This window comes from Mustelus asterias, chromosome 2, assembly GCF_964213995.1.
Source record: "Mustelus asterias chromosome 2, sMusAst1.hap1.1, whole genome shotgun sequence".
Lineage (NCBI taxonomy): Eukaryota > Metazoa > Chordata > Chondrichthyes > Carcharhiniformes > Triakidae > Mustelus > Mustelus asterias.
In genome coordinates this window covers 157,870,302-157,895,094 of record NC_135802.1, presented here as the reverse complement: position 1 = coordinate 157,895,094, position 24,793 = coordinate 157,870,302, and the positions used below count along the sequence as shown (strand labels likewise).

Here is a 24,793-nt window from a genome sequence, read left to right as displayed (position 1 = left end):
CCCAACCTTCAAAACAAGCCTCCTCAACCAGAAAGTCCATCAACTCTCTGAATTCTTCGAACCCTGGTTCAGTATCCAAACCCTGTCAAGCTGGCTGAGATATTTTATTGAAGTGCTATGTAAGCAGTTACTTATTGTTGTGGCCACTTGTGAATAAAACTACAAGTCACATGCCTGATAGCGCAGTCATCAAAATAACACAGATTATCCACCTTAAACTGAAATCTTAACAACAGGGTTTGTAACTGTTCAGATGCGCTGAATATGATCCTTGATGATTTGTTTTGTGGTTGTGTTGTCCTTTTGTATTGAATAGCATTCAAGCTCCACATGCAAACTAATAGGCCATTACCCAAAGGGGCATCAAACATTTGCACTGGGTTTTCTTTTTAAAGAACTTGGCATGACACAAACCCTTAGCTTACCAACAGCCCCTGCTGTGTCCAAGACTTGACTCTGGTATTTAAAGGATGTGGCAACATAAATATCAAGTTAGTACATTGGGGAATGAAAGGGACAAAAATAGGAAGTTCCAGATGCTCCGAGTGTAAGAGAGAATCAAGAAGCTGGCTCGGAGGAAATGTTGCACAAAGAAGTTGCACTGGTGATTTTTAAGATTGATGAAAAGCATGAAAACAATGGATAATTTGTTCATTTTGCACATGGAATTGAATTAAGCTAAAATAGCACAGGACACAATTGGAAAACTTGAAGACTTTATTTTGAAGGCAGCTTGGAAGCCAAGTGCCCAAGCACTTGTTGCCTTGAGCTGTCAGATCATTAGAATATTTCACATTGCTGCCTGGCAGCTAGAGTCACTATGAGAAGTACTGAAAAAAGGCCAAGTTTTTGGTGTGGCAATCACATGTGGGTTGGGGAGGGGACAGGATGATTCACCGTTCCTCTTGTGAGCTGCACTCAAAGGAAGCAGGTTGGAGAGGGAGAGTTATATCTGCGAGGAGCTGATTCCCTAACTCATGTTCCTTTAGAGTCTGGCTCCCAGCTGGGAGTCACAAACAAAATATACATACAATAGTAGCTGTTGATGCCACTCACTTATCTCCAAGTTTTTTTCTTCTACTTCCTTTCAGACTCTTCTCCCATTTCCACTTGGCAGCTGCCAAGAGTTACGGGTTCACCATCTGTTTTAAGAAAATGGAAGCTATGTACAAGCTGGCACTTGGAAAGTCTTACAATAATCTCCAACGCCAATAAAAAATAAACTTTTTTGCCCAGGTCGAATTTTTTCATCTTGCAGTTTGTTGTTGCTGGAATTAGCTCTCAAGGGGTAGGCTGTCAAGACCACACAACGTATTCTCAATAGCAGAAAGCAATCTCGCAGTAATGTCTGGGAAAGACCCCTAAGATTGCTTTGTCTCATACAATGTTGGTCTGAGGTATTGGTTGGTTAGTCATCCCGTGGAATACGGTTTGCAATTCTAAGGGGGAATCTTGGCAAAACATGGCACAGTGCTGTTTCCATCGAGAAAACCGGCGTGTTTCTCTCAAGAGAAACACACCATTTTTCTCTCCAGATCTTATGACACTGTCCAAAAAAAATCAAGGGGGCATGCTTCACGCCGTCATGCAAGGGGTGTAGGACCTCACCACGCCATCAAAACCCAGCTGCAATGAGATCAGGGCGCCATCTTTAAAAGGCTCCCAATCATAACAGGAATAAACCTTCCCCAGCCCACCCCGGAGGTCTTGGGGGCTCCCATCCCCATGCCAAATCAAAGTTGGCACTTCTCTCCCTCACCTTCTCCCCGATCATCGGCCCCTTCCCCCCGCTTCCCATGATCATTGGCCCCTTCCTAAACAGTGGGGCCAATCTGATTGAAAAACTTGTCAGATCCATGTGGAGAGCAGACATTCAAATCCTCCTTAAGGCAGCACTCACCCTGGCTTAGCTGTCATTAGAACAGCCTGGCCTCACAACTGATTAGAAGGAAAACCCTATACAACTCAACCCAGGTAAGATGTGAGGGATACGAAGCAAGCAATTAGCAACTTTCTCAAATATGTCACAACCTGGCAACATCAATAACTTGAGAGTCTAAATGGGAAAATGCTTAGGAAATAAGAAACACAAAGGGACTTGGGAGTCATTCACAATTCTCCTAAGGTTAACATGCAGGTTCAGTCGGCAGTTAGGAAGGCAAATGCAATGTTAGCATTCATGTCGAGAGGGCGAGAATACAAGAGCAGGGATGTACTTTTGAGGCTGTATAAGACTCTGGTCAGATCCCATTTGGAGTATTGTGAGCAGTTTTGGGCCCCATATTTAAGGAAGGATGTGCTGGCCTTGGAAAGGGTCCAGAGTAGGTTCACAAGAATGATCCCTGGAATGAAGAGCTTGTCAGATGATGAACGGTTGAGGACTCTGGGTCTGTACTCAATGGAGTTCAGAAGGATGAGGGGGGATCTTATTGAAACTTACACAATACTGCGAGGCCTGGATAGAGTGGATGTGGAGAGGATGTTTCCACTGGTAGGAAAAACTAGAACCAGAGGGCACAACTTCAGACTAAAGGGACAATCCTGTAAAACAGAGATGAGGAGGAATTTCTTCAGCCAGAGAGTGGTGAATCTGTGGAACTCTTTGCCATAGAAGGCTGTGGAGGCCAGGTCATGGAATGTCTTTAAGACAGAGATAGATAGGTTCTTGATTAATAAGGGGATCAGGGGCTATGTGGAAAAGGCAGGAGAATGGGGATGAGAAAAATATCAGCCATGATTGAATGGCAGAGCTGACTCGATGGGCCGAGTGACCTAATTCTGCTCCTATGTCTTACGGTCTTATGGCTAAGTGTTAGTCTCACTTCCACTGCAGAACTATGGGGGAGGATAAAATGGGGTTGGAAAGAGGATAACAGACCTTCAAAAGAACAGGTATAATAATATTGTTGAGTAATAAAGCAATCTGTTTTAAGGCAGCCTCAATGGATGGGAAATTCTGCAGCATCAGAAAATGAGAAACTTCTTATACTACCAAGTGTCAATTATTGGGAGCCTCTTCAGACATTTTCCTGTTTTATTGAATGGCAACCTCTTCTGTATGCTAAGAAACATCCCAATTCATCAATAAGTACCCCTGAAGGGGAGGTGTTCTCACAGCACTCAATGTCAATCAATCCACAGCAAAAGTGACAAAAATCTCCGACATCATTTAATACATGAGCAGGAGCCATCTTTTAGTTTTACACAAAGGAATCTTTCCTGTTATTCAGTGTAATGACTGTCAGCCTCCCCTCAGTCGGTCATTGGCAGTAAATGTAACAACTCATAATCAGTGTCAAAGAATGAGAGCCATCTCAGTTATTGATATGGAGACACAAGTAACTGATACACTGGGCCCGATTCTCCCATTGCGACCCGCAACTTTTCTGGCGGGTCGGGTCAGGAGATGCGCGTCGGTCATTTTGCCGGTTCCCCGCGATTGTTTATGACCCGCGCGCATCTCCCAACCAGAAGAAAACGGCACCAACAAGAACGCACAGAAAACCAACGGAAAGTGAGGTAAGTCATTTGAATGTGTTTTACATATATTTTAATTATATTTTCAATGTGATTATTGGGCCCGGCACGGAACTTAGAGTAGCTCCTCATGTTCGGGGAACTGGCGGGAGACCCCGCCAGAGTGAAAGGAGGGGCAATTGGGGCCCCCCAGGGGGTCAGGCGGCAGGGGGCTTGGGCACCCTGGCAGTGCCAGCCTGTGCCCCCGGCACTGCCCAAGGGGCAAAGTGCCCAGGGGGCACCTTGGCACTGCCCATCGAGCATCACCAAGGGGCGGGACCTATTGTGGGCAGGGTCTAGGGGCGATCGGTGGGGTTGGGGGGGTCCCGCTGACACTCTGCATGGGGATCGGTCTGGGCTGGAGGGAGGCCAGTGATCAGGGCGGGGTGGTGGTCTGCTGGGGGGAACCTGTCTCCCAGCGGAGAGGGGGGGGGGGGGTCTGCTGGGGTGAGGAGGTTGGAGGGATCGCCACTGCTCGAGAGGGGGGTGGGCTGTACATCTGGGTGCTACGGGACGGGACAGGGGAGGGTCAGGGTTGGCCCGGGAATTGTTGTGGGGGCCGCGATTGGGCCATGTATTTTCGCCAGTTCCCCGCGAGTGATTACGACCCGCGCTGGAGGGGCAGCAGTGCGTGGGTCCCGGGCTGGCCAGCGATTGAGCTGGCCAACAAACGGGGAGACTGCCAGATCAGAACCACTGCACAGAGTTCCGGAACTGTCAGACTCTGGCGCAAGTAGAACCCCCCCACCCTCCCCCAGGTTTTAATGATATTCATGATTGTGACCTCTGCAGTGCACAGAGTGGGGAGATTCAGCTGCACTGAAAAAACAGTTGTGATCTAGAACAGTTTTCCCACCAATTCAGCACTTTTGGGAGAATCGCTCCCACTGATACTAGCAGAGAAATAAATAGAGTTATAGAAAGTAAAAGTAAAGTCCTAGTCCTAGGCCGTGACTGGTGATGATTTAGCCTGAGGATCACCACACCTCAGACAAGGGGTGAGATTGAGAAGGCAGAGCCTTCATGAATAACATCAGCTGGTACAGGAATTGAACCCACACCATTAGTTTTACTCTGCATCACTAACCAGCTATCCAGCCTACTGAGCTAAATCTGGTACACAAAGACATACATGAAACAGGGTAGTGAAAGGGACGCAGCAAGAGAATAAATGTTAAGTTGAGGTGTCTGAAGGGGAGCACTGAATTACAAAGAACTCCAAGGAGAAAGTCTGGGAGACATCGAGCTTCAAGCCAGGTATAAACCTATAAATTAGGAGCAGGAGTAGGCCACTCGGCCCCTCGAGCCTGCCCTGCCATTCACTAAGATCATGGCTGATCTGATTGTAGCCTAAAGCCCACATTCCTGCTTATCCCCAATAACCTTTCTGCCCCTTGTTAATCAAAAATTCACCTAGCTCTGCCTTAAAAATACGCAAAGATTCTGCTTCCACTGTCTTTTGAGGAAAAAAGATCCAGGGATTTTCAATCCTCTGAGAGAAAAAATTCTCATCTCCATATAATCATCACTTAAGAAATAATTATTTTGGGAACAATAACAGGAAGAAAGCACAAAGTTTGAGCATGACATCAAGGTAGAGTGCGATGAATTAGGGAAACAAAATAAAGAGAGAGCTGCTGATCAGGAAGAACATGTCAGAATTGAGAGAAACACTAAGGTGGGAGTGGGAAGTGGAGAGCAGTGTCAACATCAGGAAGAGAACAGTGAGTTGAGGAGAAACACTAGGAAGGGAACAATTAATCAGGAACAAATACAAAAAATAGCACAGAACGAGGGCATAACACTCAGTGGAGCATATGGGATTTGAAGGGAAACACCATAGTGGGGAATGACATTTGTATATTATTTGTGAAGAAAAATATTAAGTAGCTCTGAAAGGTCGTGATTCCAAATAAACCTGTTGGATTTTAACCTGGTGTTGTGAGATTTCTTACTGTGCCCACCCCAGTCCAACGCCAGCATCTCCACATCAAGAAAAATGTTAGGGAAGAACAACATAGAGCTGCACAAAGTCTGATATCTAAAGTAAGATAAAACAGTGATGGTTTTCATTTAATTTTCCTTTTTTTGTTAGATTGGATTTCCCTTGTTACTACATTTTCTGCAATGCAGTTTAACATTTTAGCGTTATTATTATTTTTGGTTCAGAGGCCTGAACCTTAAAACAATAGTATTTATTTTTATAAAAGGTCAGGAATAGAGAAGGTGGTACAGGTTTAGTTAAAAGGGATGAAGGGATTCACTAGCAGGCGGCAGAGTGAAAAGGCAGCTGTATGAATAAAGTTTGACCTGAATTGTAGCCTGATACTTAATTCAGCTTGAAGGTACCTTCAGTTATTCATTCAGTACAGCAGAACTTGAGATGTCGGAGTTTCTGAAAGATAAACAAAGTATCTTGGCGAACCACAGATGGACTTGCTGAAGCTCAAAGTTATTGAGCCCGGGAAGCAGCTGGGGATGTTCCACATTAAAGAAAAGATTCCTGGGAGGCATATTGCAGGATGTGGTCACTCCACAGATGGAGGAAAAGCAAGAGAAAGGATGGAAACTAGGTGCCCATGCACTGGTAGAAAGGAGAATTTAAGAATTTAATTGTAGATAGCCGGTGCAGTATGAACTAATCTCAGGAATCAGCAGAGTCAAATATTTAAGATGTTATCAACACAGGCAAGGGAAATCTTAAGCAATGCCCATGGCACTCTAATGAATGTGGGCATTGTGATAATGTTGATAAGAGATAAGTGCGCGTTCAAGGGGTAATTGGACAAATTTGCATCCTTTGATGAAGCCTATTATTGGAAACCAGAATCCAGAAAAGGGGATAATTTCCCCAATAATAAAACATTAAAATTAAGGGATTCAAATCATCATAATTCAAATTAAGCACAATAAATAGCCATTTGACAATTAGAATTATCAGCTCAAGCAAGTTCAATTTGTAGATTGAATGCATAAATAGTCTTAAATGAGGAATTAAGGGAAAGTTCTTGAAATGTGCTTATGAAATCAAATGGGAGGAGGTATTTATGGAAATTATGGCAGGTGTTGCGATCCCAGCAGATATTGCTACTGAACCAGTTAGATCCCAGGATGGAATCTGACTTAAAAGATCCTAACTTTTATTTTTTGTGTAGAGATGTGGATGAACAGAATCACAGGATTGTCGATGAACTTTTAACCAAAGAATTATTAAACAAGAAAAGACTAGGAATAATACACTACCCCTTCACCGCAGCTATATATATCTTTACAGATATATACATGTTTGTAAGGATAATACAAGTTACAAAATGTACCGTATTCTCTAAAGTTCTCAGTAAGCACACAGTCCATGTAAACCAATAGATGAAATGTGGTCAGACACACCGTACTTTGAAACCAAGTGACAGATGCCACCCAAAAAAAACCTGTGGATTTCTCATCAAATCCTCCGTATGCTTGTTTCACTGTGAGCCAATTAGTCTCATAGGAACTCTGACATCCACACGAGTGTTTCCAAACTCTACTGTCAAAGAACACATCTTGGAATCTTCTCCCAATAAACGCCTTTGCTTGATGTCTTCACCAAGAATCTATCTTCAGGATTTCAACCTCTCAGTTCAGTATTCCTCTGTCTTGGATCATCACGTGCATCCAAGTTGCTGCACAATCACTCAGCCGTGCCAGAACACCACTGCTTCACAGGCTGTATTAAGATGTCACCAAACTTCGATTACCTAAGATGTTTGGCTCCTCACCTAGCCGACTTCAAAACAGGTCCTGCAGCTGTCTCTCATTCGGAGCCCTTTTTCTGCTTTTTACTTGAATTCCCTTGACTAGGGTCTTATTCAGTTGCCTATGCTTTGCTCATCTGACTTAACTGTCTTCTTAAGACATTCTTTTGTCCCCACTTCATAGGATCATAGATTCCCTACATGCAGAAGGCGGCCACTCGGCCCATCGAACCTGCACTGACAACAATCCCACCCAGACTCTATTCCTGTAACCCCACTTATTTAGCCCACTAATCCCCCTGACACTATGGGACAATTTAGCATAGCCAATCCACCTAACCTGCACATCTTTGGAGTGTGGGAGGAAACCGGAGCATCCAGAGGAAACCCACACAGACACGGGGAGAACATGCAAACTCCGCACAGTCACCCGAGGCTGGAATTGAACCTAGGTCCTCCTGCTTTCCAGGATTTTTATTTGTTCTTTTGTTCCCTGTCTTGTGTCCAGCTTCTTCTAGCATTAGCTTACAATTGACTGAAAAGTTATTTCTCAGGGTGGACCCTGATTGCTAAGCAACAGCCTACTTTTTCTTTAAAGCTCTGTTTGCTTTCATGCCATAAATCCTCATTACCATGCAGGCATCTGAACCAACCTGAAGTCATTAGCTCTTTCAAATACAGAAACATAAAATGAACTTCATTTAAAGCAATGCCTTATTCCAAATACCACAAATACAAATATGAATTAATTAAACTACCTCAGGTCTCTGAAACAGGGATTGTGAAATACTACAGGAGGACATAGATGGGCTGGTAGGTGGTTAGGTGGCAGATGTAGTTTAATGTAGCGAAATATAGAACATATACAAGACCTTAATTGGGCTTTGTTGAAACAATATATATAGCATTGCTATACATTGCAATACAAGGATATAAAGGCAATTGAAAATGTGTAGGACACGATCTTACTGGCCGTTCACTCCCCCCCCTGCTGCTGCAAGCGAGAATGGAGAAGTTGGCTCTCAGCCAAGTCTCCATGCACTGTGGCGGGACCAGAGTACCCCGCCAGCGTAAAGATTCCGCCCATAGTGTCAATTCACTAGACCTTTACCAATGATGGTGGATCACTTGTAGGTCGCAACCTCAATATTTATAGCTGTCTTTACAGTCAGTAACTACTGGTAATCTTACAAGTGGTGAGCCTTCTCATCCTTCTTGTCACCGATGTGATTTTCAAGATGGGCAATGGTGTCTTGTACATCATTTGCCTCCAAAGTATAATGTTTTTACATTTCTTGTATCTGGCACTCAAGAGATTCACTTGATCTTTTAAGTGCATCAAGATTATAGGTCAGTGTCTGGATTGGTCTGTGGTAATCATTATTCTCTTGTTTTGTCCTGTGTGGAGTATCATTGTTCCACGAAGTAGCATCACTCGGATCAGCCAACTTGTACTTGTGAAGAAAGACTTGAGAGGTTGGGGTGGGTGGGTTCTGGAATTAAGGAAGTTTGAGAGTGACCTGATAGAGATCTTTAAGATTACGTAGGGCTATGCAAACAGAGATTGTTTTCTCAATGGTTAGTGTGGATGGTTATTAATTTCAGATAGTCATAAAATTAAGGGAGATTAGAAATGAAAATGCGTCACTCAGAGGGTAGTTAGAATGCACAGACCTCTGCTTGTAATTCAAGAATTATTCACTACTTTCTCTTTACGTTATTGTGCACTCAATGAGTCCACATTAGGAACCATGCTATTTTTTTAAAAAGACATAAATTAATGGGGTGAGAAGTTGAAATTTCCAGCCTGGGATATTTTCATGCCAGAAAACATGAAGTAATTGGCTTAATCTCAGTTCATCTGGATACAGTATCAGAAGCCAGTGAACCTACCACACTGTGCAATACACGCTGCTGTAAAAACTTAGCCCTCAGGGAGGAGAGGGAAGGAACCTACAGCTTCTGTTTCTCGCTGCAGAGCAAAGTGAAGAAATGGGGCATGTCAGGGGCTCAGGAGGACATGTTCTGGTGTGTCGCAATCTGAGACAGGACATTTTAGGTTCAAAACATTAAACAGCAGACTGTTAGCAATAATATCATCATATTTCTCATATGGCCACTAACAAAAACAATTTAGGCAGAATAGCTCCTTCAAAGAGATGCCAGTAATTGAATCAAAAAATGTCACTGCTCTATTCAAGCAGTCCTGAAGTGGAAAAGAAGACTTAAAAAAATAAAAACTAATAAAGAGGGACACTAATTATTTTCTAACTTACAAGTAGGCTGAGCAAGCAAATGACTATTTTTGTCATGCGAGAAGGGAGGGCAGAAATAGAAGCCAAAAATATGATTTAATAAAAAGTCATTGCAACAAGAGTGGGGGAGTCTCTCAAATGACTTCGCTCAGGGACATAATGGCAGGCTAACCACTCCAAAACCATTGTGAACAGCATGAAGCAACAAATTGTTTGAATAGTATATTTAAAACATCAGTGAACTTTTATTCTTTCAATTACAAAAAACACTATACAGTTTACTTTTATAAATATCCCTTTAGATTGCTTTCCTGGAGCAAATTTCCATTTATATTGCCCATGTTCTGAGGTAATTCAGCAGCTTTCATCCCAATGTTTGCCGGCAGAACAATTTTCAGTGTGAATGGATCATTTGTTTCCAAACTTGGCAAGAATTCCGACTGCAGTATTAACAAATAAATAAGACCAACCACTGGAAATATTACCCCAGTAATCAAATCTTACTGTGAACTCGTTATGTCAGGAAATTAGAGCATTTACAGTAGTGAGCCTGCTGCAGTTTAGATGTCAAGCAGAACGTTCATGAGGAGACAGCGTTTGGATGCATGCTACTATATTTGGAGTTTACCTTGAAAGCAGTGATTGCCAGTATGAATCTGCTAATCTTCTGGCTTTTTAATACATTTCCAACTTTATGACAACTGTTTTTGTAATTTCATAATCAAGTTAAACAATTAAGATTATTCAAAATAAATGACATTGATTTTCAAGCAGTTACTGGGCAGAACCATCTGGCCCCACCAGTAGTGAGAAACGGGGTGCTCTGGGGCACTTGATTTGGCAGGAGGGAAAAAACCCTGTTTTCCAACGGTGGGGTAAACGATTGGACTTTTATTCTCCCAACTTTCAAGGAGGAGTGAAGGCATTTCCCAACAATGTCAGTGGTATGACAGCACCTAATCAGCAATAGATCTCCCCGTGGACTTTGTGGAGTATGAACTCCCTTATTGCTCGCCCAATGGGAAGTGAGCAGTAGGAGGTTAAAACCCGTCGCTTCAACCCAGTCCCCGGATATACATTAGTTTGCTGTCAGCCAAAGCCTGAAGAGCAACAAAAGTTGCTCCTATAGTGGTAGAGCTACTAGTAAATGGTCATCCTTAAAGATGGAGATGGGCATGGGGGCTGCAGTCTCTGTTATTGGAGAACAGACATATGAGTGCCTCCAAACTGGCATCCAACTCCTGAGCTTAGAAGACATGAAGGCCAGACTAACCACCTACAGGGGGGAACCTTTACAAATAAAAGGCAATGGCCTCACTGACTTGCAAGCAGCAATCAGCTCTCCTCCCACTCACTGTTGTACGGGGGTAAGGACCAAGCCTTATGGGGAGAGATTGGCTTCAGCAGATCAGGTTGAATTGGTTGGAGATCTTCATGCTAGGCATGGGGGGACTGTTCAAAGTTATCAGAAGATACTCTGGAGTTTTTCAAGAAGTCCTGGGAATAGTAAAAGGGACCCAGACCAAGTTCTACGTCGACCCCGATGCTACATCTAAATATTTGAGAGCAAGGCCAGTTCTATACGCCCTGTTGGAAAATCTCAAAACTGAACCAGGGCGCCTTGAAAGTTTAGATATAATAAGGCCCGTGCAAATTGTAGAATAGGCTGTGCCTGTAGTATCCATTCTTAAGCCAGACAAGTTGGCTCGTCTTTGGGCAGACTACAAATTAACAGTCAACTGGGTTTCCAAACTTGATAGGTACCCCATGCCCCGAATCAAAGACTGTATGCTAAGTTAGCAGGTGGCCTGATGTTCTCCAAGTTGGACATGAACCACATCTATCTTCAGCGTGAATTGGATCCGTCCCCTTGAAAATATGTGACAATCAACATGCCCAAGGGACTATACGAGTATACTCACTTGCTTTTCAGGGTTTTGTCAGGGTCATGAGTCATGGAGAACATTCTTCAAGGGCTACCTGGAGTGGCGGTGTACTTAGATGATGTTCTGGTCATGGGGGCTTCAGAATGAGAACACCTGGCAAACTTAGAAAAGGTCTTGCAAAAGATTCTCAAGAAGCTTGAAGAGGGAAAATGTGTCTTGTGGCTAAAGTGACCTACTTGGACTACCGGGTAGATGGCAAAGGGTTATACCCAGTGGAGGATAAGATAAAAGCCACCAAGGAAGCACCAACTCCAACGGCCTCCATGGAGTTAAAATTCCTCCTGGGATTAGTAAATTAATGGAAAATTTATCCCGCATTTGGTTTCCATGCTGGTCACTATGAAAATAGCAAAGATGGTCCTGGGAAGTGCCATAGGCAGAGGTTTTTGCCATAGTTGAATGTCAGCTATTGTCATCAAATATATCAGCCCATTTTGATCCCAAGAAATAAATCGATGCTTCTCTATATGGGGTTGAGACAGTACTTTCACATTACATCAAAACATAGAACATAGAGGCAGCAGGAGGCCATTCAGCCCTTCAAGCCTAATGGTTGATCATCAAATTCAATATCCTGATCCCGCCTTCCCCCCCATATCCCTTTAGCCCCAAGAGCTATATCTAATTTCTTCTTGAAATCACACAATGTTTTGGCCTCAACTACTTTCTGTGGTAGTGAATTCCACAGATTCATCACTCTCTAGATGAAGAAATTTCTCCTCACCTTCTTATTCCCCATGTGAATGATCATGGCTAACAAGGGCTCATGTAGTTAGTTCTTTCTATGCTGCCAAGGCAATGGAACCTCCATAGAATCTTGAGGGTTAGGGAGGCAGATAGTGTCATAGGGAAGCTTTTTGCATACGGCTCTCCTCACCCTGGCCAAAAAGCAACATCTCCATGTGCAGTCAAGAATCAATGGGAGGAACACCCATCGCTCTTCCTCTAGGATGGCCTTCCTCTGGAAGAGGTGGGATGGGGATGCCATGATTACACAGAGACCAGGCCATGGGCTTAGCACATGTTATTACAAAAATATGATTTTTTACCTGCAGGTTTGGACCTGTATTTTATTCAGAAATGTACACCCCGCATAACTGAAGAAATTTTTGAATGTAGAAATATTCTTGGAGACCTACATGATGCAGGTACCTCCAACCAAACACAGACCACCTTGGAAATTCAAAGTGAAATAACAAACCTATAACCCTTTCTTCACCTCTCAATGAAGGACAATATCTCAACCCTTCACAACATATCATTATGCATGTAAGCACATTCAGATCCCCAACCAAGTCAAACCAGAGACCATCAAATTATACCAACTCCCAACTGCAAATTATCTTCACAACATATCAACTATTCAAATGTACAAGCATATTGCTCTATAAGTAATAAGGTAATTAGCCACAGGCCACAAAGGACGTAGGCATCTGTCTCATTAAAGAGAGACGACTGGTTATACATAACTTGAGAGGAACCCAGAAGTATTATTTTACAAATTGCACAGTGATTTCGTAACAGATGTAGGACTTGAAATTGGCTTGCACTAGGTGTAGAGAACAATTCCTACACTGGAGCTGTAGGCCCAATGGAGATGGGAGGAACACTTCACAACAGCCACCTTCAGTTAAGTATATTTTATCCTTAAAGAAGCTCACTTTCTGGTGGCTTAAGGACCTTTGGTCAGGTGGTATGGAGACCATATTTTCCCTAAGCCAGCCAGCCCATTCACATTGCAAAGAATTCATCCAGCCTTTGATAACCAATGACAAAAAAAATCAATTAATGGAGTTCTGAGCTCTGCTAATGCTACACAATGGCCAGTCTTTTGGAAAGGCACAAGAAAGTGCCAAAGCAGTATGCAACCAAGGTCTCATGCTTCTCTTGGAAAAATACCTTACTAGGTAGATCAAGCCAGTCCACTTCCAATCATAGCCGAGTAAAACACGTTGTTATGGCAGGCTGAACCATGTAACTTACAAAAATGACTGAAGAGACTTCATAAGATTGAGGATGCCACATTGTGCCAACAGTAACCAATTTAGACCAACATTTTTTTTACATACCTTTAAGACTCACCCTGCTTTAAACTCCAGAGTTTAAGCTGATGTCACAACTGTCAACAGAGGTAACAGTTATAACGTAAACAACTTGACACTCGTGCCATTGAAGGCAGCCACTCTACAGAACAGCAACATTGTACAAACTGCATGTGGAGTCAGAATATGGTAAGTAAATTGTTGTTCCCACATTTCATACATTATTTGTTCAATTTACCTATAATTGCAGGCAGCTCTTGAACAATATGACAGATTAAAAGATCCAGACATTTGGAAAGGTATTCATTGTTGTTTTGCTGTTCCTTCCCCTGTATGGTTTTTCTGCTGTCTCTTTCAATATACATCACTAACCTGCAGTTAATAAAACAGAGTTGATTAGTACCAATGGCAAGCACTGAAATATGTTAGCTTTGAAAGGTTTCTCATGATAATCCCCGTGCGGAATTCTCCCAAGAAAATTCTAAGTGTCGAATCTGCGTGAAAACTGGAGTAATTCACACTGTTTTTTCTCAGTTGGAGTTCAGAGAAGAATCTCCCACACTCTGTGCACTGCAGAGGCCACCAGCGCGAATATCATTAAATTTCAGGGGGCAGAGCCTATTCCCACTGGAGAGGCTGAAATCAGCGCACTGAGCGAGCCACTGCACATGTGCCAATCGGTTAGTACAGTAAGAAGTCTCACAACACCAGGCTAACGTCCAACAGGTTTATTTGGTAGCAAATACCATAAGCTTTCGGAGCACTGCTCCTTCATCAGATGGAGTGGAAATCTGCTCTCAAACAGTGCAAACAGACAGAATCAAGTTGCAGAATACTGATTAGAATGCGAATCCTACAGCCAGCCAGGTCTTAAATGTACAGGCAATGTGGGTGGAGGGAACATTACACACAGGTTAAAGAGATGTGTATTGTCTCCAGACAGAACAGCTAGTGAAATTCTGCAAGTCCAGGAGGCAAGCTGTGGGGGTTACTGATAATGTGACATAAATCCAACATCCCGGTTTAGGCCGTACTCATGTGTGCGGAACTTGGCTATCAGTTTCTGCTCAGCGACTCTGCGCTGTCGTGTGTTGTGAAGGCCGCCTTGGAGAACGCTTACCTGAAGATCCAAGGCTGAATGCCCGTGACTGCTCACGGGCATTCAGCCTTGGATCTTCAGGTAAGCTTTCTCCAAGGCGGCCTTCACAACACACGACAGCGCAGAGTCGCTGAGCAGAAACTGATAGCCAAGTTCCGCACACATGAGGACGGCCTAAACCGGGATGTTGGATTTATGTCACATTATCAGTAACCCCCACAGCTTGCCTCCTGGACTTGCAGAATTTCACTAGCTGTTCTGTCTGGAGTCAATACACATCTCTTTAACCTGTGTGTAATGTTCCCTCCACCCACATTGTTTGTACATTTAAGACCTGGCTGGCTGTAGGATTCGCATTCTAATCAGTATTCTGCAACTTGATTCTGTCTGTTTGCACTGTTTGAGAGCAGATTTCCACTCCATCTGATGAAGGAGCAGTGCTCAGATAGCTTATGGTATTTGCTACCAAATAAACCTGTTGGACTTTAACCTGGTGTTGTGAGACTTCTTACTGTGTTCACTCCAGTCCAATGCCGGCATCTCCACACCAATCGGTTAGTGCCAGGATTGGCACATACGTAGTTGCTCCACACTGCCGGCTTCCCGATTGCTGGCCAGCTCGATTGCTGGCCAGCTGAATTGCTGGCCAGCCTCGTGATCCCCGCAATGTCGGCACTCCGACCCCCCCACGGCCCAATTGCTGGCCCCCAACCATTCCCGGGCCCAGCTCCGACCCCCCCCCGCCTTAGTGCTGACCACCTCAGCAAGCTGACCACCCAGCCCGCCCTGATTGCTGGACTCCCTCCTTCCCTCATCGATCCCTATGCAGAGTGGCAATGGGACCCCTACCCCCACCGATCGCCCCCTAGGTCACACCTCATTTGGCCCTGCCCCCATAGGCCCTGCCCCCTTGGCACTGCCCCATGCCCCCTGGGCATTGGCACTTTGCCCTTGGGAATTGTTAGGGGGCCCAGGCTGGCACTGCGAGGGTACCAATGTCCAGGGGTCACCATCCGCCACCGCCCGACCTCTGGGGGCTCTGAGATTGACCTCCTTCACTCCAGCAAGGTCGTGCCGCTAGCTCCCCGAAGTTGGGGAGCTAGTGTAATCCTCGCTGGAGTGAAATACTCTGGCAGGGAGGGAGACTCTAGTGGGCCTGGAGACTTCAGTCCCGGGCTCACTAATGAAATTCAAATGATATTGAAATGTCCATTTTAATGGTCTGCGCGTCTCCCTGCAATTTCCGGCGCAGTGCAGATGCTGCTGGAAATCTGGCGCTGGAGACACAAACGGGGCACGAATGCTCGTGCAAACACCACAAATTGGCCGCTGCGGGATTTGGGATTCCGCGGGAGAATCGCGGCCAGTGTTTTAAGGCTACACACATTCAATGCTCCCTTATAGTCATCCAACCCATAACTGCAATTATTAGTTTACAACATGTATGCTATACAATTTCCTGGCGCATAAAACACAAACACTATCCCTTCACCAGGAACGTCATGATACATCAATACTTGGAGCATGTATACCTGTACAAAATGTATGAGTAGGTGTGATTTTAAATCAAAATTCAAATTACAATTTTAAATCACAGAGCCACAGAAGATTATCTAATGCTGCATTTACATGACAGCATTACTTGGCAAATTATTCTCAAATATGGCTAAAGCTACCAATGTTGCAGTAATGTAACAGATGCTTAATTTCTGCTCCTGCCCACATTATGGTCTGCCACATTCTTATTTATGATTATATTCCATCAAGGTGATATTGATTTAGAAACGTTTATATAAAACTGATTTTTATCTCCAACGGTTAAGAATGCCTTGCAGCATCCTTGTCTTTAATGCAGTCAATTTACTTCTTCTTAATCCTGACAAAGCAAAACTGGAAAAAGCTGGGCAACATCGTCAATAAAATGTCGAGAGTTTGGAAACTCAGTTGGCCAGGTGGTGAAGAGTAGAATACTGGAGCCCAGTCTTTCATCCACTTCTGTTTATTTAGAGACAGGCATTGCGTACACTGGACCTCCAACCAAAATGCCTCTTTCAGCCTGCTAGCACAGGTGAGTCACCAATTAATACTGACCATTGGAATACAATGAACACCAAATTGTTATATGATTACAGTGTTCCTGCTTCAACAATGATTGAATGGAACCTTCATTTCCAGCTACTTTATCCATCTGCCACACACACACAGCATCCTTATATCTGCTCCATCATCTCACCATTGTCATGGGTTCCCAGGTCCAAACATCACCCTGACTGTGAGGCCGCCATCAGCTGCCAGATCAACCTGGTGCTGTACACGTCTTATGTCTATCTCTCCATGTCCTTCCACTTTGATCAAGATAACATTAGATTGAAGAATTTTGCCAAATTCTTTCTGGAGCAATCCCGTGACGAGTGTGAACATGCCGAAAAACTCAAAGTACAGAATCAGCGAGGAACGTACATCTTACTCCAGGATATGGAAAAACCAGATTGTGATGAGTGTGAACTCTAATGAATTTCATTAGAGTGTGAACCACTTGCTTTTAGAATTGCATAAACTGGCTCCAGACAGAAATGATCCATTTCTCTGTGACTGAGATCCACTACCTGGATGAGCAGGTCAAGTCTAGCAGGCTGCTGGGAGGCCATGAAACCAACCTATGGAGATTGGACACTCCTAAAGCAGAATGACTGAGTACTTATTTGAAAAGCACATCTTGGGTAAAAGCAGCAGCTGAATATCGGAACTGTCTATCTGTAAAGCTAACTGCATAGAAACATAGAAATCAGGAGCAGGAGGCCTTTTGGCCCTTCAAGCCTGCTCTGCTGCCATTCATTATGATCACGGCTGATCAACCAACTCAGACACCTGATCCCACCTTCCCCCCATATCCTTTTGATCCCCTTCGCCCCAAGAGCTATATCTAACTGCTTCTTGAAAACATACAATGTTTTGGTCTTAACTATTTCCTGTGGTAGCAAATTCCACAGACTGACCACTCTCTGGGTGAAGACATTTTTCCTCATCTCTGTCCTAAAAGGTCTACCCTGTATCCTCAGACTGTGACCCCTGGTTTTGGACACCCCAACACTGGGAACATCCTTTTGCATCAACCCTGTCTAGTCCTGTTAGAATTTTATAAGTTTCTATGAGATCACCCCTCATTCTTCTGAATTCCAGCAAAAGCAATCCTAACCAACTCAAACTCTCCTCATACGTCAGTCCTGCCATCCTAGTCCGGTAAGTCTTCTCTGCACTTTCTGTAGATCAAGAACATCCTTCCTCAGATAAGGAGATCAAAAGTGCACACAATATTCCAGGTGTGGCCTCACCAAGGCCCTGATTATTGCAGCAAGACAACCCTGTTCCTGTACTTCAATCATCTCGCTATGAACGCCAACGTACCATTGGCCTTTTTATTGCCTACTGCACCTGCGCGTTTACCTTTGGTTGCTGGTGTACAAGGACACCCAGGTATCATTGCAAATTCCCCTCTCTTAATATATGGCCATTCAGACAGTAATCTGCATTCCTATTTTTTCTACCGAAATGGATAACCTCACATTTATCCACATTATACTGCATCTGCCATGCATTTGCCCACTCACTCAACTTGTCCAAATCACACTAAGGATCTCTGCATCCTCCTCACAGCTCAGTCTCCCACCCAGTTTTTGTGTCATAGAAACATAGAAACTAGAAGCAGGAGTAGACCATTCAGTCCTTCGAGCCTGCACCGCCATTCATTTTGATCATGGCTGATTATTGAATCCTGATCCCCCACCTTCCTCCCATATCCCTTGATCATGTTTAACTCATATTTGTAGTCTGTCAGTTTTCACACCACCCAATTATGTAATTGATATGTAAACTTGAATGGGTTCAATTAAGCTACATTTTGGTGGATTATTGAAGTGTATTTGTAGAAAATGTTCTTTGGCTTATCTCCAAATAAAACAACTTGAACAGAAAGGAAGCACTGAACTTATTCATTGCACAGCAAGGTTCACTCTCAACCCAAGTTATTCATATGTGTAAATGGCAACCTCTGGTCTTTACTGTTGAATATATAAGAACATGTTAACATGATCAATCGTGGGTTTATTAATTTTCGAAGTGCACATTGCCTGGTGCATGTACAATTAAAGAGAATTGTACATGCACCAGGATGCAAATTCCCCTCTCACGTTAGCTTTAAACTGTTAGGCAGGAAAGTTGTGATTGAAAGATCGCTGACTCAAAAATTATAAGCAACTATATATAGATGCTGCTGCCAAACTGTGATAAGCGGTGTATTTGTAAGGAGTAAAAGTGACAGGTAGTAGTGGCCTTAAGATGCATATCAAGTTGTTGCAGAGACAGGCAAGATGTAAGATGAGATGTGATATGACAGGGGATGCACTGGAAATGACTAAAGTCTAGCAGAATTATGATTAGCTGTTTTTCTAGTTTTTTTTTTAAACAATCAGCTGGGAGGAGGAGGGAAAAAAACAGGAAGAAGCGGTTCCTCAGTAACATTACTCAACCCTTCACTTCTGAAGAAACAACATTGTGAGATTTGTACCACATGGATCACATTGAAAAATAAAATTTTGGAAGACTACATGTAAAGACATTACAGTCAAAAACCAGACCATGCAGTGAGTGTATCTGCCAGATGTTACTTTATGTATTTCAACATAGTGCTCATTAAACTAAATTTTAGCATCCTAAACAAGGCAGACTTTAAATGCTTATAAGCCTATAATCATATTCCATTCAATCACATCTTGCTGCCTTTTGATTTTTATTGACAACTGGGGGGGGGGGGGAGAGGGGGGGTGCGGGAGGGAGGAGGGGTGGGGGGGAGCTTCATTGCCATAGGGCTTGAGAAAAAGGTACCTCTCTCGCTGACCAGGGTTAAACATGCTGAGTTACAGATTGGACACAGGCGGCCTCCCCTGCTGCCCATTAAACTGGAGGGTTTTAAAAAATATATATTCATTTGCAGGATGTTTTACTGGCTAGACTAATAATTATTGCCCTTCCCTAATTGCTCTTGAAAACATGGTGGTGAGCTGCCTTCTTGGACCACTGTAGTCCATACAGTATGATACACCACAGTGCTGTTGAGAAGTGAATTCTAGGACTTCGAGCCTGCAACTATGAAGGAACAGTGATAGGGTTCCAAGTTAGGATGATGTGTGGCTTGGAGGGGAACTTGCAGGTGGTATCCCCTTGCATCTGCTGCCCTTATCCTTCAAGAGAGTTGTAGTCATGGGTTTGGAAGGTGCTGTCAAAGGAACTTTGGTGAGTTGGTGCAGTGCATCTTCCAGATGGTATACACTGCTGCCATAGTGCACTGATGGTGGAGGTAATGTATATATAAAGTGGTGGATGGGGTGCTGATCAAGTGAGTTGCTTTGTTCTGGATGTTGTCGAGCTTCTTGAATGTTGTTGGAGCTGCACCGATCAAGGCTGTTGGAATGCCCTCCTGCAGTCTTTATTGAACAAGTGTTGATCTTGCAGCTTGATGGTAAAGTTAGAGTGGGGGATATGCTGGGCTATGAGATTGTGTTGAATACAATTCTGCTGCTGCTGAAGGCCCACATCATCTCATGGATGTCCAGTTTTGAGTTTCTAGATCTGTTTGAAATCTATCCCATTCATATATCCCATTCATCAGCACGATTCAATGGAGGGCTTCCTCAATGTGAAGGTGAGACTTCACCTCCATACAGACTGTGTGGGACACAAGGACAGGAAATACCCAAGAAAGATGATGGTGGTAACTGAGACATTGTAAGGTATGATTCAATGAGTATAACAATATCAGGTTGTGTCAACTTTTAGCCCTTTATGAAACAGAGAATTTTTGACAGGAATGTACAGATAACTTGTTTATTGCATTTGTGAGATTGGCTTCTGTCATGCAGACTGCAATAAATATGATGTTGCTTCCATTTTTCAGCACAGAGCATTGGCGTTTGCATAATAAACTAGTAAATACACCTAAAACTATACTTCTCAACATTCTAACCATCTGATATTTGAAAGTTTCAAAGGGACAGTGTCCAAGTGACTTTCTCCTGCTGCATTTGTCTGCATATAATACGAAAAATAGATGCGGACGAATAAAAATCAAGATATATTGCAAGTCTTCCATGACAGTTCACTGGTGGACGGCAGCTGGACCCTGAAGCACTGTTTGTGGTCAAGTGTGAGGTTCTGAACCTACCATTCCCACTCTGAAGCAGCATCCCAACTGCACCCCTTATTCAGGCAACAAAGAACCTAAGTGATTTTTGGAATCATAGAGAACTAAGACCGTCGAGGAAGAAAATTGACAAGACACTGATCACAGACTGGAGTTACATTCCACCTGATGATATATCCAGGGAATAACAAACTTTGTTGCTCAACAGATTCTCTTAAAGTCTGCACTTACTGCATTGTACTCAGATCAGGACCTAATTCCAGATTTGTACTCAAACATTTGCACTGATGCATACTTGAAACTGTTTTACCTTGAAGCCACATACAATACTTGCCAGTACGCTGCTCACTGCTCTGACCATTATTTGTTATTTTTTCCACTCGATTGCATATCCTATTTGCCTGTCATTACTTTTCTGAAGAATACTTTCTGAATCTTCAACTTCCCGACTGAAATTCTACATTGCTGCCTTTTACTATTATCTTTCTTTTATTTGGTTTCCTTTTTCAGTCCCAATGGCATCATGTGCTTTTTGCATGCCTTTTTGACCTGGGCCGCCCATCTCATCACCAGAAACTCTGATCACTGCACCAGAGCGGCGTGCTCATTGACACTTATTTAGAAATGGCAGCACACCAATTTTATTTCCATTAGGCCAGAACCTCAGAACCTATTGGACATCCACTGATGATATTTGTCAGGCAGTACTCCCGTAATCTCTTGTGTATACCGAAATTGAAAAACATCCCTATAATTGTTCGCTGCAAAACCAACACTGAAGAACTTTGAATCATTGAATACCTACAATGCAGAAGGAGGCCATTCGACCCATCGAGTCTGCACCGACTCAGCATCTCACTCAGGCCCACATACCACTCGCACGCTTGATCCCCATAACCCCTAATCAACCTAACCTACATAATTTAGGACACTAAGAGGCATTTTAACATGGCCAATCCACCTAACCTGCCCTTCTTTGGAGTGTGGGAGGAAACCGGAGCACCTGGAGGAAACCCACGCAGATACGGGGCGAACGTGCAAACTCCACACAGACAGTGGTCCAAGGCCAGAATCGAAGCTGGGTCCCTGGCGCTGTGAGGCAGCAATGTTAACCACTGTGTGCCACCATGCCGGACTCAGACTTAAACTGTCTGTTTGGCCATGAGAAAGAAGTGAGAAGAATCTGAAGACTTTGAAAGCAGCCAACAGCTTTGCGAAATTTGTTTTTTGTGGGACACATTTGGGTTTTTTTTGGGGGGGCACGAGGATACCTTTTGAGAATCATGAAAAGTACTTGGTGTGTTTGCATTTCAAAAGTTTTTGATGAGTTGCTTTGTAATGAATTTTGACATTGTAGCTAATCAGCACACTCAATGCTTTATAGGAATGTTGATCACTATTTCATGTTCTACTAAGATCACAGGCATGAAAGAGGCAAAAATTATTATACACAGATTCTAAAAATGCACTCAGTTGTTGATGCTAATAGTGGCAATTCAAAACACTTATTTTAAAGCTATGCAGAAACTCAAAACACAGAATTTCTTCATTAGAAACTAGGGAACAGGATTTGACAGAACAGAAATATTAGTTGTACATTATGCAATGTTTTATAAACTTTGGGCTTTATCATTCTCTTGACTTTCACATTTCTTCAGTCATTCTTTCTAAATGATGAATGCAGCGATAAGATCACAGACAAATTGAATATACCATTTCTTCTATCTAAGATAACACATGTAGAGCCAAGCTATCCTCAACATTTTCACTGCAATGGACTTGAAAAAAGTCACTTTCACCCCGCCAATGTCACTGCCATATAAAACTGGGTTTTATGTTACCAGGGTTGTTGTTATTCTAATAGAAAAGCAAAATATTGCATATGATGTAAATAAAAACAGAAAGTGCTAGAAATATTCAACAGGTCTGGCAGCACCAGGAGAGAGAGAAATAGAGTCAACGGGGGGGGGGGGGGTGGGGGAGAGATTCTCTGCCCACGCACCCCACCACCACAGCATGTTTCTTGTGGCGGGAGGTGGCACACCATTCGCCAGTGGCGGGATCTTTTGGTCCCGCCGCTGTCAGTGGGATTTTTCACTAACTGTATGCCGCTGGGAAATCCATGGTCCGCCATTGGCAGGACCAGAAGATCCTGCGGGCGTGAACAGCCAGAGAATTACGGCCAATATTTCGAGTCAACTATAACTTCTTCAGAACTGAAGGAAGGTAGAAACAACGTTTTTGTTAATGTAAGACACAGTTGGTTTTTCAGTTGCGACATTGTAGTAAATGATTACCCATAAGACAAAATTGACAAAGGCCAGTGTGACTGTGAATGTCGGCAATCGGACAAGTAAGGAAAAAATTGGAGATCAAGTTGTAACCTCAGATCTTTTTATCTTGGGTGAGGTCTAATCATAATGATAGCAGTCAATTCTTGTATCTTTGCCTCACCACTTTTTCGCGCAAATGGATAATTGGCAAGACAAAAGCAGCAAAAATTAATTATCGCTAAGTTTCCAGTTTTCCAATTTTGCAGCAGACATTTGAGCCATAATGTCCATGGAGTGGCAATCAGTGTTGGATTGAAGCTCCGTACCCACTTATCTGCATTAAATTTCTTCAGTGCACGTCTCACCTGATCTTCCTGACTCAGGCTGGATGAGATTCGGGTAGTGCAGTGGATCCGCTGCATCAGAATCACAGTGAAGAAGGACATGCCCTTTTTTTTTGACAGCACAAGCTGGGGAGCCAGGAAGTTAGGGGCCAATTTGATTTAAGTGTTCGATATTTCTATTTGAAAAAGGCAGGAGCCTCAGGTATTTATTTAAATCTGGGTCTAATTACATACATAGGCCCTGCTGCAATTTTGAGCTTCCACTAGTTAAAATTGTGCAACTTCACTGCTGTATGACATAAAATACAGAACAAATAGATCAACAGTACCCTAAAAGGAATATCTAGAAGCCACTTGGAAAATATGATGCTGAGTTGTATTTTTTAAAATCAGTTTATGTTGCGCTAAATAGAGCATGAGTGTTCCTCTTCGCCTCACTAAAATTATCGGGCCTGCTGTCATTTCCCCTATGGTTCCTCAGTCCTGGTAGGTGCCACCGATTTCCTGACTCACAGATTGACATGCTTCTTACTGGTGCCCATTTAGAATTGGTGCAGCACACCAATTTTATTCAAATTAGGTCCAAGCCGCAAAATCTATTGGGTAGCATAGTGGTTGGCAAAGCTGTCTCACAGCGCCAGGGACCCAGGTTCAATTCCGGTCTCAGGTGACTGTGTGGAGTTTGCACGTTCTCTCCGTGTGTGTGCGTGGCTTTCCTCTGGGGGCTCTGATTTCCTCCCACAGTCCAAAGATGTGCGGGTTAGGTAGATCTGCTATGCTAGCTTGCCCCTTTGTGTCAGAGGGATTAGCAGGGGTTACGGGGATAGGGCCTGGGTGGAATTGTCATCAGTACAGGCTTGATGGGTGGAATGGTGTCCTTCTGCACTGTAAGTATTCTATCCCACTGATGATACCATTCAGGCAGTACTCTCATTATTTCTTGTGCACATTCAAATTGAAAAATATCGCCACAGTCTTTCACTGCCGAATTTCTGACAGTTTATAATCACCCTTAAAAAATTTCACGCTAATAGTTATGAGACATGCAATAAGACTGCCCATTTTACCAACACTTCATCTTAGGCAAAGAAAAGCTGGTTGATATTACCTAACATTAAGTTATCGTTACTGGACTGAAACCAGTCAAACTTCTATTATTTCCTTCGAATTCTCTGTGATCTCCGGCACAGCTCTGCCCTTCACGTTGTTTTCCCAATTTAGTTAAAGTCTTTGCTATGTAAAACTTAAAATAATCTTTCCTTATGTGATTTAAAATCCATAATAAAAGTTAATGTATATAAGACATTGTCCAAATTAAATAGAAATAATACAAATGCAACACAACAGGTGCTGAACAGAATTGGAAAGTATGTTGAAAGTGTTCAGAA

General features: G+C 43.3%; 1 protein-coding gene across 1 annotated transcript in view; it reads right to left on the bottom strand.

The window, feature by feature from the left end:
* Positions 1 to 24,793, bottom strand: part of ulk4 (unc-51 like kinase 4) — a 381,891-nt gene that overhangs the window by 224,880 nt on the left and 132,218 nt on the right. The window contains exon 23 of the mRNA XM_078229306.1: positions 13,732 to 13,865. Coding sequence (XP_078085432.1) covers positions 13,732 to 13,865 — 134 coding nt within the window. The remainder of the gene's footprint in view (positions 1 to 13,731; positions 13,866 to 24,793) is intronic.